Raw genomic sequence first — 18819 nt, forward strand, 5'->3', positions numbered from 1 at the left:
CATACCACTTCATACTTGTGTACATACAACTTTGCAACATTTTTGTAACGCTACTCTTTTGTCGGAAATCACCCAGAACAAATATGCCCTCTCCGTTACATCCTTACTACAACCTCTAAATACCCTCATAACCATGTACAGAGATCTGTACCCTTTATTAACAAGCATATTTATGTGATCACCCCAATGAAGATCTTTCCTTATATTAACACCTGGGTACCTACAATGCTCCCCAAAAGGAACTTTCACCCCATCAACGCAGTAATTAAGACTGAGAGGTCTTTTCCTATTTGTGAAACTCATAACCTGACTTTTAACCCTGTTTATCATCATACCATTGCCTACTGTCCATCTCACAACATTATCAAGGTCATTTTTCAGTTGCTCACAATCTTGTAACTTATTTATTTCTCTGTAGAGAATAACATTATCTGCAAACAGCCTTGTCTCTGATTCCACTTGTTTACACATATCATTGATATATATATATATAAATATAAAGGTCCAATAATACTGACTTGAGGAATTCCCCTCTTAATTATTACAGGATCAGATAAAGCTTCGCTTACTCTAATTCTCTGAGTTCTATTTTCTAGAAATATAGCAACCCATTCAGTCTCTTTTTTTCTAGTCCAATTGCACTCATTTTTGCCAGTAGTCTCCCATGATTCACCCTATCAAATGCCTTTGATAGGTCAATCGCAATACAGTCCATTTGACCTCCTGAATCCAGGATATCTGATATATCTTGCTGGAATCCTACAAGTTGAGCTTCAGTCTAGACCCAAACTGCCTTCTGTCAAACCAGTTATTAATTTAACAAACATGTCTAATATAATCAGAAAGAATGCTTTCCCAAAGCTTACATGCAATGCATGTCAAAATGTCTATCACCCTTTCTTTTATTCACAGGGCCTAATATAGCAACTCTCTATTCATGTGGTATAGCTCCTTCATGCAAACAATAATCAAATAAGTACTTCAGATATGGTACTATAAATCAACCTATTGCCTTTAGTATATCCCCAGAAATCTTATCAATTCCAGCTGTTCTAGTTTTCAACTTTTGTATCTTTACTGTAAATCTCATTATTATCATAGGTAAATTTGAATACTTCTTTAGTATTAGTCACCTCCTCTATCTGGACATTATCCTTGTAACCAGCAATCTTTACATACTGCTGACTGAAAATACTTCTGCCTTTTGAAGATCCTCGCATACACACTCCCCTTGTTCATTAATAATTCCTGGAATGTCCTTCTTGGAACATGTTTCTGCCTTCAAGTATCTATATATACTCTTCCATTTTTCACTAAAATTTGTATGACCACCAATTATGCTTGCCATCATGTTATCCTTAGCTGACTTCTTTGCTAGATTCACTTTCCTAGTAAGTTCCTTCAATGTCTCCTTACTTCCACAGCCATTTCTAACTCTTTCTTTCCAACCTCCACCTCTTCTTAGTCTCTTTACTTCTCTGTTATAATATAGTGAATCTTTACCATTCCTTACCACCCATCCCAGAGTCTGTTTACATTTTTATTTACCATTTTCCACCGATCATAGTTACTTTTTTTAAACTCCCTCATGCCTGTTTTATCAGCCATATGGTACTGCCTAATAGTCCTAATTTTAATACCTTCCTTTCTTTCTTTCTTTCACATTTATGTTTAACTACGATAAAAACAGCTGCGTGATCACTAATACCATCTGTTACTTCGGTTTCTCTGTAGAGCTCATCTGGTTTTACCAGCATCACATCGAAAATATTCTTCCCTCTAGTTGGTTCCATCACTTTCTGAATCAACTGGTCTTCCCATATTATCTTATTTGCCATTTGTTGATCATGCTTCCTGTCATTCGCATTACCTTCCCAACTGACATTTGGTAAACTGAGATCACCTGCTACTATCAAATTCCTTTCCATATCATTTTCCACATAGCTGATTATCTTATCAAATAATTCTGAATCAGCATCAGCGTCCAAGAGCAGTTCACTTTAATGGCATCATTAAAGCTTTTAGCAATTCTTATAGAGAATCACATATGTAAAGTACCAATTTATGGGCTGTGGAATGTATTTTTTCAATTAAGATGAGGGCCAACCAAAATTCCTGATATTCTTATACTGTACCAGATTGGTCACTGAGGGCCACACATCATCTAGGCACACACTCGAATATTACAATGGACTTTGCAGTAATAGACAGAACAAAGAAAGGCAAAGAGAAACCCACTTCTTGCAATGATGAAACAAGACCGCACCGAGATGTGTGCTTCGAGACGTGCTCTACAGAGGATAAAAGTAAACAAAAGCGTACCTAAAAATTCTTCATTTCACATTTACATAAGAGTAGGGCCCAGATTCTTAAGTAATTAGATGTCCCATTCCTTTACTTACAGACAACTGAAAATGAAAAATGTCAGCAAACTGTGCTTCTGATATGGTTACACCTGTGTTTCATTCTACATATTCTTAGTAATATTACTTTTTTTTTTTTTTTTACATATTATGTGAAGAACGTAACAGTTTTGTACATATCTAGGTGATTATTTTATAAAATGTGTCAGCTTGTTTAATTTACAGACTATAGTAAAATAATGGGCGAATTTTATCTCATATAGAGTATATTTTATTTCCTATAGTTGGCTTCAAAGTTGCTTTCAAATTGGGAATTCTAACCCGAGGGCCCGAGTGCCTCTACTGTATACAACAGCACTAAACCTTTCTCAGAATCTGGGATGGTTAGGTGTCTTTCATTGATCAGAGTTTCTAATAAATTCCATGCAGTCTTGAAACAAAATCCAGGTTATTCAAGCTCTCCATCTGTTTGTAAGAGCATTAGTGGCAAACAAGAAGTACCCCCGGAAGATACATCACCCAGCTAGTTTTACCTTTTAAAATATGCACCAGTGTTTTCCTGCAATGCTGAACGGTCCTTTTCAGCCTACAAGAGATTTTTATCAGATCAGCACCAAAACATCACAATGGAAAACATGGAGAACTATTTGGTGACACACGGTTAAAAAAAGTACCGTACTATTTGTGTTACTTAATAGGGGTGTAAAGAGAGATTCTATATTAACTTCATTAGTAACATTTATTAGTTCCATTTTCAGGGCATGAGGGCAACAGGAAATTAGCTACAACAATGAAAATCTACAGCCTGTTTCCAGTCATTCGACCAGGTCAGGAAAGGAATGAATGAAGCCCCATCTAGCGGCGAGGATAGGAAATGTGCCAGCTGCCGAAGCCTGTCACACTCCTCTGGGGCAATGATAAATGACTGACAGCACAAATCTCACATGGAGTGACCGAAATTTGAACCACAGAACCCAGCGGTGAGAGGCCAGTGCGCTGCCGCCTGAGCCACGGAGGCTCTTAAATTAGCTACAACAGTACACTGTGTAATATACTCCACGATTTACAGTGCATAACAATATTTTGAAATATTTTAAGTATTTTGATTATGCCTTTAATTTGATTACAGTATTTAATGCTGTCAAAATTAGAAAGCAGTAGACTATATAAAAGATCTAAAGAGACAGTGATGACTTTGTCATAAAATATGGACGTATTTTATTGGCTCATATCACAAACATAAATCATGAAAGAAATACACTAACTTTTTTTTTTTTTGTGTGTATCTAGTGCATAAATACTACATTTTATTTTATGAATATTACATATTTCACTGATATTTACTACATATATATGTACATATTTAGCACTTTGATATTACATAAAAATGCGGGCCCTACATATCACGTAAAGAACTTCAAATCAGATTTTGCTCAGTTATAGCCATAAGAATAGATAGCACTACATCTATACTTTTTTAGAAAAATAAATACGAGTAGTGTACCTGACAATCCTATTTGAGTGCTAAGGGTTAAAGTAGTGCCATGTAGACAGCCTCCCTCTCAATTTTGATGTTTGAATTGTGCTGAGATAACAAATTTCTCTTACTTTGGATGGGATTGTGGCATGAAAATAGTAGTCTATATTTAGAGGCTAATCAATGTTTGTGAGCAATGGTGAAATTCAGTTAATCAAACAGTATACATACTATACTCAAAACCAATCTTTATAATTCTAATATCAGAAACTAAAGAATAGAAAAATTCATATTTTACAGGATGAAGAGGAAGAAGAGGAAGAAGAGCCTGAAGAGGAACAAACAGATGTTAAGCCGGAAATTGGGCCTCCTTTACTCACTCCCTTGTCTGAAGACACCTCCATGGAAGCTACTCCTCCTTGGACTGTCCAGTCCAGTTCTAAAACTCTTACAGACTTTGCTGTGGCAGTGCTGCGCTCAAATCTCTGGCCTGGAGCAATTGCCTTTGCTAGTGGCAGGTACATTAACTTCAAATAACTAGTGAATATAATTCTAATGTCAGTTATCACTAAATATCCTAACTCCAGACACAGTCCTCTTGAAGAGCTATGAAAATATCCCCCAAGTTATTACAGGGTTTAAATTTTATAATGGAAAATTGTGAAATCCAATTTTTGTCATCGTATAAATCAGGTTTTCTTATTGAGGCAGCCATATAGAAATTTTCTGAAAGGTAAACACAGTGAAAGTTTCTGAGAACATTAACAACAATGTTGATGCTCAAAATGTAGTGATGATTATTTTTTAAATTGAAAACATCCCGTAACTGCAAAAATAGTTAACATTAAAGTTTGGAATATTATTCTTCAATGGCTGTTGCATCACCTAAAAGTTGGCACTAGTATCAGTGCGCCTGGCTGAATAAAACTCAGGGGAGTCCTCATCATGGTCCTCTGCAGCTTTCATTCTACTATAAAACAGAATGTCTGTCTGTCCGTCCACCTGTTACTTACCCAAATCCATACCGTTTTACCAATCTGAACCAAGTTTTGTATACTTACCTTTTAGGACCATGCAGGTAATACCATCTGCAAGAAATTTTAACAGCCCTCTCCATTCCCAATATTTAGGCCCTTTGGCACATTAACGTAGGCTAATATACGCGAATATCAAATTTGTCATAGAAGGACGAGACAAAGCTCATTTTACGCCTTACGCCGCAAAGAACAAACTCGGTAAGGCCCTGTGGGCCCCGAAGATCATGTTTTAAGGGCCTAAAATTAACCATACCAGGCGAGTTAGCCAGCGGTTAGAGACGCGCAGCTCTGAGCTTGCATCCGACAGATAGTGGGTTCGAACCCCACTGTTGGCAGCACTGAAGATGTTTTTCCGTGGTTTCCCATTGTCAGACCATGCAAATGCTGGGGCTGTACCTTAATTAAAGCCACAGGTGCTTCCTTCCCAGTCCTAGCCCTTTCCTATCCCATCATTGCTAAAAGACCTACCTGTGTCGGTGCGACGTAAAGCAAAATAGCAACAAAAAAATCCTAACCGTTATGGAGATATTGGCATCACACTGTCCCGCTCTAGGAATTGGATGAAGAAATGACCAGCCATAACCATGGCAATGTCAGATCAAGGATTCTACAGTAAAATACAGGCCTGGTATTCGAAGTAGGCACATGCGTAAATGTACGAAAACCCAAGGAGAGATTCTACTGCACATATGACTGTCTGAAAAAAAAGCACTGTGGGGGTAAGCAAACCCTAGGGGACGCTGTTCAAATGACACCGGAAAATTTTGAATGAGTACGACAGAACTATGTGCGACGATGCCATGCCTGCATTGACGCAGGGGGACGTCATTTTGAACATTTGTTGTAAATAGAGCAGCTGGTGAAATATGTGCATGTAAATGGACTTAAATTAGTACAATTTTGCTTAACTTTTGACTCAATCGTTTCCAGAATACGGTTCCTTATCTCAAATTGATCCATTTGCCATCCTCATCATCCCTGAAAGTTTGTAACATCATCACTGATACACCCTGTGTGTATATAGTCTTGGTGAGAATCTTTCCTCTAATGGGTTAGGGACAACTGGCGGATTGTATTGTCCTAGCTGCTTGATTACAAGGAGGGAATATGCCCGATGCCCACTCCTATTATATAGCAATTGGCATCCTGACAATCAGGACCATCAGCCATTGACCATGGTTCACGATCTAAGAGATGACTACAGTAACTGACACCACGAACAATCAGTTTACTGAAGACAGAAAATTTGAAAACATCATGATGTGCACATTCAATACTCACATATAAAATTTACTCCCACTAGCAAAAGTACAGCATGCATAACAAGTACAGCACAGTACATGATTGACAAGAAGAAATCACAGGCCACATTTTTAATACATACATACATTATCATTATAGACCGTTATGCCTTTCAGCATTCAGTCTGCAAGCCTCCGTGAATTTACTAAACGTCACCACAACCCTCTATTTGCAACTAGTGCTGTGGCCTCATTTAGTTCTATACCTCTTATCTTTAAATAATTAGAAACTGAGTCAAACCATCATCGTCTTGGTCTCCCTCTACTTCTCTTAACCTCCATAACAGAGTCCATTATTCTGCTGGGTAACCTATTCTCCTCCATTCCCCTCACATGACCCCACCACCGAAGCAGGTTTATCCGTACAGCTTCATCCATCAAGTTCATTTCTAAATTAGCCTTTATCTCCTCATTCCAAGTACCCTCCTGCCATTGTTAGCACCTGTTTGTACCAGCAATCATTCTCACTACTTTCATGTCTGTTACTTCTAACTTATAAATAAGATATCCTGAGTCCACCCAGCTTTTGCTCCCGTAAATCAAAGTTGGTCTAAAAACAGACCGATGTAAAGATAGTTTCCTCTGAGAGCTGACTTCCTTCTTACAGAATACTGTTGATCGCAACTGCGAGCTCACTTCATTAACAATCTCATTTACGATATAACCTTCCTGGGAGAACACACAACCTAAATACTTGAAATTATCTACCTGTTCTAGCTTGGTATCACCAATCTGACATTAAATTCTGTTGAATTTCTTACCTACTGACATCAATTTAGTCTTTGAAAGGTTAATTTTCATACCACACTCATTGCACCTCTTTTCAAGTTCCAAGATATTACACTGCAGGCTTTCAGCACAATCTGCCATTAAGACCAAGTTGTCAGCATAGGCCAGACTGCTTACTACATTTCCACCTAACTGAATCCTTCCTTGCCATTTTATACCTTTCAGCAGATGATCCATGTAAACTACGAACAGCAAAGGTGAAAGATTACAGTCTTGTCTAACCCCTGTAAGTACCCTTAACAAAGAACTCATTCTACCATAAATTCTCACTGAAGCCCAATTGTCAACATAAATGCCTTTGATAGATTTTAATAATCTACCTTTAATTCCATAGTCACCCAGTATAGCAAACATCTTTTCCCTTGGTACCCTATCATATGCTTTCTCTAGATCTACGAAACATAAACACAACTACCTATTCCTCTCGTAGCATTATACAATTACCTGGCGCATGCTGAAAATCTGATCCTGACAGCCTTTCTGTGGTCTGAAACCACACTGGTTTTCATCCAACTTCCTCTCAACGACTGATCGCACCCTCCCTTCCAAGATGCCAGTGAATACTTTGCCTGGTATACTAATCAATGAGATTCCTCGATAGTTGTTGTAATCCTTCCTATTTCCTTGCTTATAGATAGGTGCAATTACTGATTTTGTCCAATCTGAAGGTACCTTACCAACACTCCATGCTAATCTTACTACTGTATAAAGCCATTTCATCCCTGCCTTTCCACTATACTTCACCATTTCAGGTCTAATTTCATCTGTTCCTGCTGCTTTATGATAATGGAGTTTATTTACCATCCTTTCCACTTCCTCAAGCGTAATTTCACCAACATAATTTTCCTCCTCCCCATGAGCTTGGCTGCTCGCAACACCACCAGGATGATTTCCTTTTACGTTGAGAAGATGTTCAAAATATTCCCTCCACCTCTCCAGTGAATCCCTGGGATATAATATGAGTTAACCTGAATTACTCAAAACACTGTTCATTACCTTTTTTAATTATTGAGAAAATTCAACACACATAAAAATACCTAAGAACATCATGTGTTGTTGTCGTTGTTGTTGTTGTTGTTTTTGTTGTTGTTTGAGTCATCAGTCCATAGACAGGTTTGATACAGTGCTCCATGCCACCCTATCCTGTGCTAACTCTTCATTTCTACATAACTACTACAGCCTATATCTGCTCTAATCTGCTTGTCATATTCATACCTTGGTCTACCCCTACCGTTCTTACCACCTACACTTCCATCAAAAACCAAATATACAAGACCTGGGTGTCTTAAGATGTGCCATATTCTATCTCTTCTTCTGGTCAAATTTAGCCAAATCGATCTCTCATCAATTCGATTCAGTACCTCTTCATTCATGATTCTACCCATCTCACCTTCAGCATTCTTCTGTAACAGCTCATTTCAAAAGCTTCTATTCTCTTTCTTTCCGAGCTAGTTATCGTCCATGTTTCACTTTCATACAATGCCACACTCCAGACGAAAGTCTTCAAAAACATCTTTCTAATTCCTATATCAATGTTCGAGGTGAACAAATTTCTTTTCTTACAAAAGGCCTTCCTTGCTTGTACTAGTTTGCATTTTATGTCCTCCTTACTTCTGCCATCATTAGTTATTTTGCTACCCAAGTAACAATAGTCATCTACATCCTTTAAGACTTCATTTCCTAATCTACTATTTCCTGCATCACCTGCCTTCATTCGACTGCACTCCATTACTTTTGTTTTGGACTTATTTATTTTCATCTTTTATTCCTTCCCCAAGACTCTATCCATATCATTCAGCAATTTTTCCTTATCTTTTGCAGAGTCAGATAAAATAACAATATCATCGGCAAATCTCAGGGTTTTGATTTCCTCTTCTTGAACTTTGATACCCTTACCAAATTCCTCTTTGTTTCCTTTACTGCCTGTTCTATGTAAAAATTGAAAAGGAGTTGGGACAAACTGCAGCCTTGCCTTAATGTAACACATCTGATGGGCTATCCCTCGTAGACGAGTATGATTGTCTTCCTGAAGAACTTAGTTTTTGTGAGACCTTAAGTGACTGTAGAGGCCAATCCTAGAATCGCAGATTTTTCTGCATTTTTGACACACATTTGTTCTGTTAGGTACTGGCTGTGTAGTTTGGTTTTTCTCCACGAGCTTACGTTGTTTTCTTGCATTGCGCTTGTCAATTTCTGTTCTCCGCCTTTCTTGCTCAAAGCGCTGAGTTCCTTCCCAGACATTATGATGCCAGACTGCGGTTACATGCAGTAGCTTCCCAGTTGTTAGTTTTGATTTGACACTTTTTCATGTTGGTTTTTAGCGCATCTTTGTAATGCTTTTGAGGTCTTCCAAGTTTTCTATGACCATCCTTTAGCTGGGAGTAGATAATTTGTTTTGGGAGACGGAAATCAGGCATGCAAACGATGTGGCCTGTCGAGCGAAGTTGGTGCTTGATAATCATGGCCTCAATGCTAATGGAGTTACCTTCTTCCAGAACACTGATGTTAGTGCGTTGATCTTGCCATTTCACCCTCAGGATCCTTCTCATGCAACGTTGATGGTATTTTTCCAAGCATCGTATGTGCCTTCTGTAGGTAGTCCATGCTTCGAATCCATATGTAAGAGATGGTATAACGGTAGCTTGTACACATAAAGCTTGGTCTGAGTGCTGATATTATGATAATCAAAGACCCTTACATGAAGACGACCAAAAGCCATACTAGCACATTTGAGGCTGTGTTGAATCTCATCATCAAGATTTGCATTTGCTGAGAGATGGCTGCCAAGGTCTGGGTAATGTTCTATGTTCTTCAGAACTTTGCCTTGGACTGTGATTGTAGGACATACGGAGGTGGAGTTGGGTGCAGGCTGATAAAAGATCTGCATCTTTTGGATGTTAAGGCTTAGGACAATACTTGTATAAGCTTCATCAAATGTGTTTAAGATTGCTTGTAAATCTTGTTCAGAATTTGCAAGAACAACATTGTCATCAGCATACTGAAGTTCAATGATGGATGTAGTGGAATTTTTGGTCTTGGCTCGTAGTCTACAGTCTACTGAGAATGAATAAACCTCCATCAGTCCTGTATTCAATTTCTATGCCTTTTGGTAGTTTCCTATCAACAAGATGAAGTATAGTCCCAACAAATATTGAGAACAGAGTAGGAGCTATCACACAACCTTGCTTCACACCTCCTGTGATTTCAAAATTTTCTCCAGGGTTATTGTTGACAAGAACCATGCCCTTCATATTATCATATTATATTACAGAAATGTGTAATACATCTAATAACTATACAAATGTAAAAACACACAGTTGACATGAAAACTAATGTACAAACACACAATTAACATTAAAATCTGGAATGAACTAAGTGTAAAATCTGAAAAATAAATTAGGCTCTAAATTCTTAGCATCTGGAGTATGCTCATCATCCAGAGTCTTTCTTGTACTGATATTCATAGAATTTTTAGATCCATCACTGCTAATCATTACAATTCAATTGCAAAACGGGAACTGGTAAATGTTGATTCTGTAGTCAGATCATCAATCACCAATTCCACTTGAGTGGTGTTAGCAGTATGCCAGCCACTGGATGTCACTGTAAATAATCACCAGCTAACACAGAACTGCTAGATGGTGTTTCCACATCAACCAATGTAAATAAAATGAAATGTTCCCATAGTGCTTGTTAAAAACATGCTGAAATGCTGTTGAACATTGTCTGGACGGCACATGAAGATATGGTTAAAACGACACATTTTAAATTTGTGGCTGGTATAAATTCGCAATTCATTGCGGTGTCCATGAAGTTAACCCGAATAAATTACAGATAAAATTAGATAAAATTAATGAATAGAAGGAGAGAGAAAGTGTGTTAGTCAAATGGCATAGGTTATATGAGACCTACCTCTTGTTGCGGCATGTGGTGCGTGGTGTATTGATGTGTGCCTCATACTAACGGTTGTGAGATTCAAAGGAGAAGGAAGGGGGGGGGGGGGGGGCAAGGAGATAGAGAGAGGTGCAAGGGGGGAAAGGGGAGGGGTTGGGGAAAGGAGAGGAGGGGGGGAATTAAGGCAGGGCTGAAGGTTGTGGGAATAGAGATGGCTGTTGAGGGAAGGTGCTGTGAATATTATGAAAAACTGAATTATGACTTGTTGGTTTGATGTTTCTAAAGATGGGAATTAGAAGGTCAAATAGGATATTTGGCTTTTCTGAAATGTCATTAAGATTATGATTCAGGTTAAAATGTGTATGTCGTCGCCATAAGACCTATCTGTGTCGGTGCGACGTAAAGCCCCTAGCAAAAAAAAAAAAATTTAAAAAAAATGTGTATGTTGTATGTTAGGTATTAAGCCCGAAGGCTGGTTTGATCCTCTGCAGCTCTGCCAACAACTGCCATAAATAGCCTAGGCATCACTGAAGAGGCATACTATGAGGAGTGAGGTAGTTTCCCGTTGCTTTCCTCACCGAGTCAGCCGCTGCTATTTCATATCAGTCTGCCATGCCCACTGAAATGCATGCACCAACTGACCCTATGAGCGATATTTTTACACCATTCATAACAGGGACTGGCTGCATAAGCAATGGTATTACTAGCATCACTCATACCTCGGTCACTTTCATATTGTCAAAGCCAAGGATGAGACTGAGACAGGTCAATGAAAGTAACAAATTTGATATAGCCCATACCAGAAGACATAGTGCACTGTAAACACTACATCTCGCCAGCATTGATCTATATGTATGAAGCAGCTTTCAGTAATGTTAAGGAGGGGTCCTTTGTTGATGATTTTGAAAATGTCCATATCTTGTTTTATGTCTGTGAATTTGTGATTACAGTCATGCATATGCTGTCCTACAGCTGAAAATTTATTGTACTTCAGGGCATTGACGTGTTCCGAGTACCTTATATTAAAATTCCTCCCGGTCTGTCCGACGTAAGAAGAATTATAAATGTTGCAAATAATCCTGTATACTGCTGATTTTGAAAAACTATTGAACTTGTTTATGGATGTGGCATTATGTAAGACTTGTGCATTCCTATTGTTGGTTTTCAAAACTACTTTTACATCGTGCTTTTTAAAGATGTTGGTGACTTTGTAAACTTGTTCGTTGAACATAAAGATAGAAAGGGGGGGAGTTGTTTTGTTTATCTTTTTGAAAGTGGTAGAGGGGTGATATTTATATTTATTGATTATTTTTCCAATAAATAAACTGTTGCATCCATTAGATTTAGCTATATTACAAATGGTGTTCAACTCAATTTTGAGGTCTCTTTTAGACATTGGAACATTGAAGGCTCGGTACACCATGCTGTTGTACGCTGCTCATTTGTGAATTTGGGGGTGTGAAGAATCTTGATGGATTGTAGTGACTGTTTGGGTGGGTTTCCTGAAAATCTTTTATCTTGAGTAGCTTGGGTGCCTGATAATAGTTAAGTCTAAAAATTTAATTTTCCGTTCAATTTTGGATTCAAGTATGAATTTTATATATGGGTCAATGTTATTTAGATTAATGAGGGTGGTAGCAGCGTCTGTGATGCTCTCATCCATAATTACAACCTGTGTCTGAAAAGTTTGGTGAATGGTCACCTAGGTTGTACACCGTGCTAATTCGGACGATACGCTCGTGCATACGCATTGTGATTCTCTTGTTGCTTGTTGTTTTAAGGGGCCTAACATCGAAGGTCATCGGCCCACGCATTGTGAGACAAGACACCAAGTGCCCCTTATCAGTCAACTCAACACAGTTAAATGGAGTTGAACACTGCAATACATTGCATGGAGTTAGTGCGAGGACTCGTGTCATTGCACAATGGAGTGCAAAATGGAACAACGCGTTAACATGAAGTTTTGCTTCCACCTAGGCAAAACGTCAATGGAAAAACACACAATGTTAGTGCAAGTTTACCATGCTCAAGCAGTGAGTAAAAAGTGCATTTTTAACTGGTTTAAACGCTTTCAAGATGGAAATGAAAGTGTTGAGGACGAGGTGCGTTTGGGTTGACCAACCACAAGCACATCTCCAGACAACATCAAACGAGTGCGACTGAAGCTTGCGAATGATCGGAGACTGTCCTTATGAATGATAACAGATGAAGTGGGTGTAGACAAGGACAATGTAAGGACCACTGTTCATGAACATTTGAAAAAGCAGAAGATTTGTGCCCGGTTTGTACCGCACAACCTGACAGACGAGCAGAAGCAAACTCGGATGGAAACATCAGGAGATTTCATTGACGTTTGTGACCGAAATCCGGAGGTGTTGAAAACCATCAGTACAGTTGTGGTGCTACCAGTATGATCCGGAGACCAAGAGACAACCAGTGCCGTGGTGTTCAGCATCTTCTCCGCCTCCCAAGAAAAGTCGGCGCACAAAGTCCAAGATTAAGACAATGCTGATCCCCTTTTTCGACAGCAATGGTGTCGTTCATCATGAATTTGTACCCCAGGGTATACCTATCAACACGTAATTCTACGAGGAAGTTTTGAAATGGCTACTGCAACGCATCAGACGGGTTCAGCCTGAACTGTACCAGAATGGACAGTGGAAGCTCCTCCACGACAATGCCTGTCCGCACACCGCGATCCGCGTGACCCAGTTTCTCGCTGAACGCCAGGTAACTGTTCTTCCACACCCTCCGTATTGTCTGGATTTGGCGCCGGCAGATTTTTTTTTTGTTCCCTGTCTTAAATTAGCCCTGAAAGGCCACCGGTTCGACAGTGTAGCAGGTATCCAACAACGCGTGACAAGGGTTCTCTGGGAGATTCCAAAAGAAGCGTTTGCTGCCAGATTCAAGCAAAGTCAAAAGTGTGTTGTAGCTAACAGAGATTACTTTGAAGGCCAGTAAAGGAGTTTTGTGTGTAACTTATGTTGTCTTTATTTCATGAGACCATTCACCGAACTTTTCAGACACAGGTTGGACTATGGTGTCATCTCCATATCTTGCCCAGAAAGGGATGTTGTCAAAGTTATTATTATTATCAATTTTGGTGTGTTCCAAAAAATCCAAGTAAATCTCAGCTAAGATACCCGAGGCTGGCGATCCCATAGCTAATTCTTCCTGTTGATAAATAACATTATTGAAAGTGAAATAATTGTTGCTTGTAACTATTTTAAGCATAGACATGAAATCCTGTATTTCTAATATATTTACGCTGCTGTATTTGCTTAAATTGTTTTGAATGATGGGGTATACCTTGGAGATTTGTATGCTAGGATACATGTTTACAGTATCGAATAAGTGAAAAGAATGATAGGATTAAATGTTAAACTTTTTTATTTATCAATCAATTCTTCAGTATTTTTGACGGATTTGTTCTACAAAAAATGATAGTTCCTACCTAAAAATCTTTGAATGAATTGTGATGCTTTATATAACGGACTCGGTCTATAGTTAATGATCGGGCGAATGGGGGCGCCGGTTTTGTGTATCTTGGGGAGGGCTTTGGCGGTGGGTAAACCTGGGTTCATATTAGTTTTGTCTTGATCTGTTAGTAGATATGAAGTATTCTTGAGGGTCTGTTTAAGGTGATGTATTCTCAGGGTAGGGTCCTTCTATACCGTACAGAATGAGCTATCTTTAAAAAATTGATTTGTTTTGCTTACATACTCGTTTTTGCCCATTATGATGGTAGTGTTACCTTTATCTGCTTTCTTAATTATATGATTATTATCATTACTAAACTAGGGACTAGTTTCCGCCTTCGCTGGCCATCTTCAGCCTTAATGTAATACATCTAATAACTAAAAAATGTAAAAACACACAACTGGCACGAAAACTAATGTACAAACACACAATTAATCTGGGATGAACTAAGTGTAAAATCTGAAAAATAAATTAGGTTCTAAATTCTTAGCATCTGGAGTATGCTCATCATCCAGAGTCTTTCTTGTATTGATATTCATAGAATTTTTAGTGCCATCATTGCTAATCTTTACAATTTCAATTGCAAAATGGGAACTGGTAAATGTTGATTCTGTAGTCAGATCATCAATCACCAATTCCACTTTAGTGGTGTTATCAGTACGCAAGCCACTGGATGCCACTGTAAATAACCGCCAGCTGACGCAGAACTCCTAGATGGTGTTTCCACATCGACCAATGTAAATAAAATGAAATATTCCCATAGTGCTTGTTAAAAACACGCTGAAATGCTGTTGGACATTGTCAGGATGGCACATGAAGATATGGTTAAAACTGACACATGTTTAATTTGTGGCTGGTATAAATTCGCAATTCATTGCAGTGTCCATGAAGTTAACCTGGATAAATGACAGATAAAATTAGATAAAATTAATGAACAGAAGGAGAGAGGAAGCATGTTAGTCTCATTCTTTTTTGGAGCATGAAATATGTGCCACACCAAATGCTCTTTTGCTTCATTGCTCTAGCTGCCCTATTATTCTATTTCCTAGAGGCTATACCATATGTTTGTTGTTCCAATATTGTAACTTTCTTGGACTTAACAATTACTTCTGCCCTAACTTGACAGATAGCACCTCCATGCCACTTTGGTATTCTAAGACATTTCTTTCTTCCCTACCCTTTTACTTTTATTATCTCTTTGAAAAGGATAGAGGCTTTTAACACAAAGATGGCGAGACGGTCTTACGAAATGTGTATCATGTGGTAGAAATCGTTTTTGAAAGGAATGCAAACCTTGCCTTACTTAATTCTCTGTCCTGACTTTATTTCAGAATCACTTAATGTGTACAGAATCTGACCCCAGATATTTGTTATTTACCTTTTTCTTTGGTTGCCATGGCTACTTGGTTATATGTCTTTGTGGTCCCGTTTGTGTTATTTATTATTGTATCATTACGAGGTGATATTCTCTGTTTTCCTTTTGCATTATTATTATTATTATTATTATTATTATTATTATTATTATTATTATTCCTGAATGTATTTATACTGTTATGTAAGGACAAGAAGGTAACACAGACCCATTTTGTGTGTATGGGTGCATGTCATTGTCTGTCTGCCCTGGTTGTGTATTCTAGACCTGTACCTATGTCTCCTTCCTCGCATCTCATCTTGGGCTCATTATGTTGTGTGTGCGTATAATGCTATCTTGCGTCAATTCATTTTCACCACCAGAGCAGATATGAATGTGTCCAATAGCATGATTGTTCTGTAATTTTATACGATGAGGTGATTCTTGTCTTATATTTATGGCCACCCTGAAAATTGGATCTAATCTTTCAGTTCGAGCCTATGTACTATGAGCTTACATGCTTGTGCTGCTGTGATTCCATCACAGTGTGTGTCTGTTTTGCTATTATGATACCTTGGACATTTGGTCTACGTGTATTCATGTATGAATGGATAGTATGAATGACGGGTTTGTGCTATCTTTATATCTTGTATTTCCTTACAGGTGTTATTTTCCTTTTTTTGTGTGTTTGGGTGGCCATATTGCTTATTTTATTCCCTATCTTAGGCTGATTCTGCCATTTCTATTTGTAGTTTGGGATCTCATTCTATTTTCCTTATTTTATGCTCTGGGAGTATGTTTAATTTTATTGTGTAGCTATGGCAACCTTTAGCGTCCCTCACTTCCCTATAACCTCTTTGTATTTTGCGGTTCATCTTTTGGCAAAAGTACTTCTTTGCCCATGTATTATCTTTTCTTCTTGATGCTATTCCTTGGGGATTGTTGTTACACAAGAAGAACTCTTAATTGATGTGTGTGATCTCACCCCCCTTTTCTGATGAGATTGTGGTTACCAGTTTGTTACTATACAATTTCTCTGTATAAAGAAAGAAATGTTTTGACCTTATTATAGCATAAATCGATGATGGTTCCCCAGCCTCTAAATTATTATATTATTGTGAAGAAAATATGATACAGTTGAATGAGAAGCTGATGATATTAAAAGATCTCCCAATCATGTCAAGCAACGTTAAAAGGTCCATGATTATGCATACAAGTTGTATTCACTTCCCCTACGTTTCCACTGTATGTTATACTCTGCTTTATCCTTGCTTTAGCCAAAGTTTAATTTAATAAATCCTGTTGTGTTTTAAACTACATCTGTCTTGGGTTATTGCCTTTCTATACTGGGTTTTATTTGTATAAGAGGCACGTGTCCAGTTCCTGACCAGTTATTAGTCAGTTTTGACCACTCCATGGTAATTTTTTTGGTATTTTCGTGTATATGTATTGTGTGTGTTACTTCTTTGTAACGTTGAATGATGTGCATTTGCATATGTTTCTCAACTGTACTTCATTAGGCCTGAAGGAGGGTAAATGTGCAGTTGAGATACCAGAGTGACATCTCTTGGATACCCAAATATGGCAGATAGAGCTTCTCTCAACTTATGAGGCAAGAACTGCTGTGGTTGGCCATACAGTTAGCGGCGCGCAGCTGTGAGCTTGCCTTCAGGAGATAGTGGGTTCCTTAATTAAGGCCACGGCCATTTCCTTCCAACTCCTAGCCCTTTCCTATCCCATCATCACTATAAGACTTGTCTGTGTCGGTGCGATGTAAAGCCAATTGTAAAAAATTTTTAAAATATGTATTTCTAGTGATTTGTCATTTTCTCATTCTCTTTCATTCTTCAAAATGTTCTTTCCTCATTCTAGTGTCAGATGTGTTAGTAAGTGCATGTAAGTTAGTGTGTTTTTGTGAATTTGTTTTTCAATGTGTTCTTGTAATTCGTTACTTTCTCTGAATTTTAGATTTTATGAGGGCCGTGTACCACGATCATATAGCATCAGCTTTTCTCGCAGTAGAGCGCTGGCAATATAGGTAATGTGTTGGTCACGTAGTTGGCCAACTGTCAGTTTCGAATTTAAGCCCTTCGGAGCATACATGTGGTGTCCTCCACCAATTCTAGTGTTATATTTCTCTTCTTCTCTACTCTAAGGTAATGTGTTGGTCACATAGTTGGCCAACTGTCAGTTTCGAATTTAAGCCCTTCGGAGCATACATGTGGTGTCCTCCACCAATTCTAGTGTTATATTTCTCTTCTTCTCTACTCTACATAGGACATTTTGAAGTCTTTGTATTCCACTCTTTCATCAAATTTTATCCATTATTTCATTTATTTGTTTGTTTGTGTTCATTCACAGGAAGTTTGACAATGTGTATATTGGCTGGGGCCATAAAATTTCATTGAACAACTTCAGTCCAGAGCCTATGGAAGCAATTCAATCAGAGTATCCACAAGGCCCTGAAATTATGGAAATAGATGATCCCACTCCCGAAGAGGAGGAAGCTTGGCGCTTGGCACACGAGAAGAAACCTCCACCTCCTGATGAGGAGGAAGAGGAAGAACAGGAAGAAGAGGAAGAAGAAGGTGAAGAGGACGAAGAAGACGACGAAGATTAAGCCTTAGGGTTCATTATGATCCTTTATGTGCACTGAAAAGCTATGTATTCAGAGCAGCTGAAACACAGTACATCATTGTCATAGAGTTATCATAGTGTTACTCTGTAATACACTCAACTTCAGTGACTGACATACAAAACAGAATTTGTTTTCACTCATATGGTCTGCAGTTTAATACTGCCATATATTCAAAGATAGCTGCAACTCAAAAAAGAAAGAGGTAAGATGATCTGCCATGTACATTAAGTATGACTGTAAATATAAGCAATTTATCCAGTTTATTGTCTCCAGCAATTTTGTTTGTGGTACCTAATATCAACAAATGATGGCATTAATGAGTTCAATTTCATCCTTAAAAAATATATTCACGAAATAATTGAGAAGGGACCTTTGTTACTTCCATTCATTCTCAGCATAATTTAGAGCTAAACACTATGAATGGGAAATCAGACCCAAGAGTCTCGATATATCTCAGGATCATTTGAAAGCTCAAGCTTGGATGTTAAT

General features: G+C 38.2%; 1 protein-coding gene across 1 annotated transcript in view; it reads left to right on the forward strand.

Moving 5' to 3' along the window:
• The window catches only part of Rsph4a (Radial spoke head protein 4a), a 169780-nt gene extending 151468 nt beyond the window's left edge, over window positions 1-18312 (forward strand). Inside the window, exons 10-11 of the mRNA XM_068227579.1 lie at window positions 4141-4358; window positions 18054-18312. Coding sequence (XP_068083680.1) covers window positions 4141-4358; window positions 18054-18312 — 477 coding nt within the window. The remainder of the gene's footprint in view (window positions 1-4140; window positions 4359-18053) is intronic.
• Window positions 18313-18819: the final 507 nt, after the last annotated feature.

This window comes from Anabrus simplex, chromosome 1, assembly GCF_040414725.1.
Source record: "Anabrus simplex isolate iqAnaSimp1 chromosome 1, ASM4041472v1, whole genome shotgun sequence".
NCBI lineage: Eukaryota > Metazoa > Arthropoda > Insecta > Orthoptera > Tettigoniidae > Anabrus > Anabrus simplex.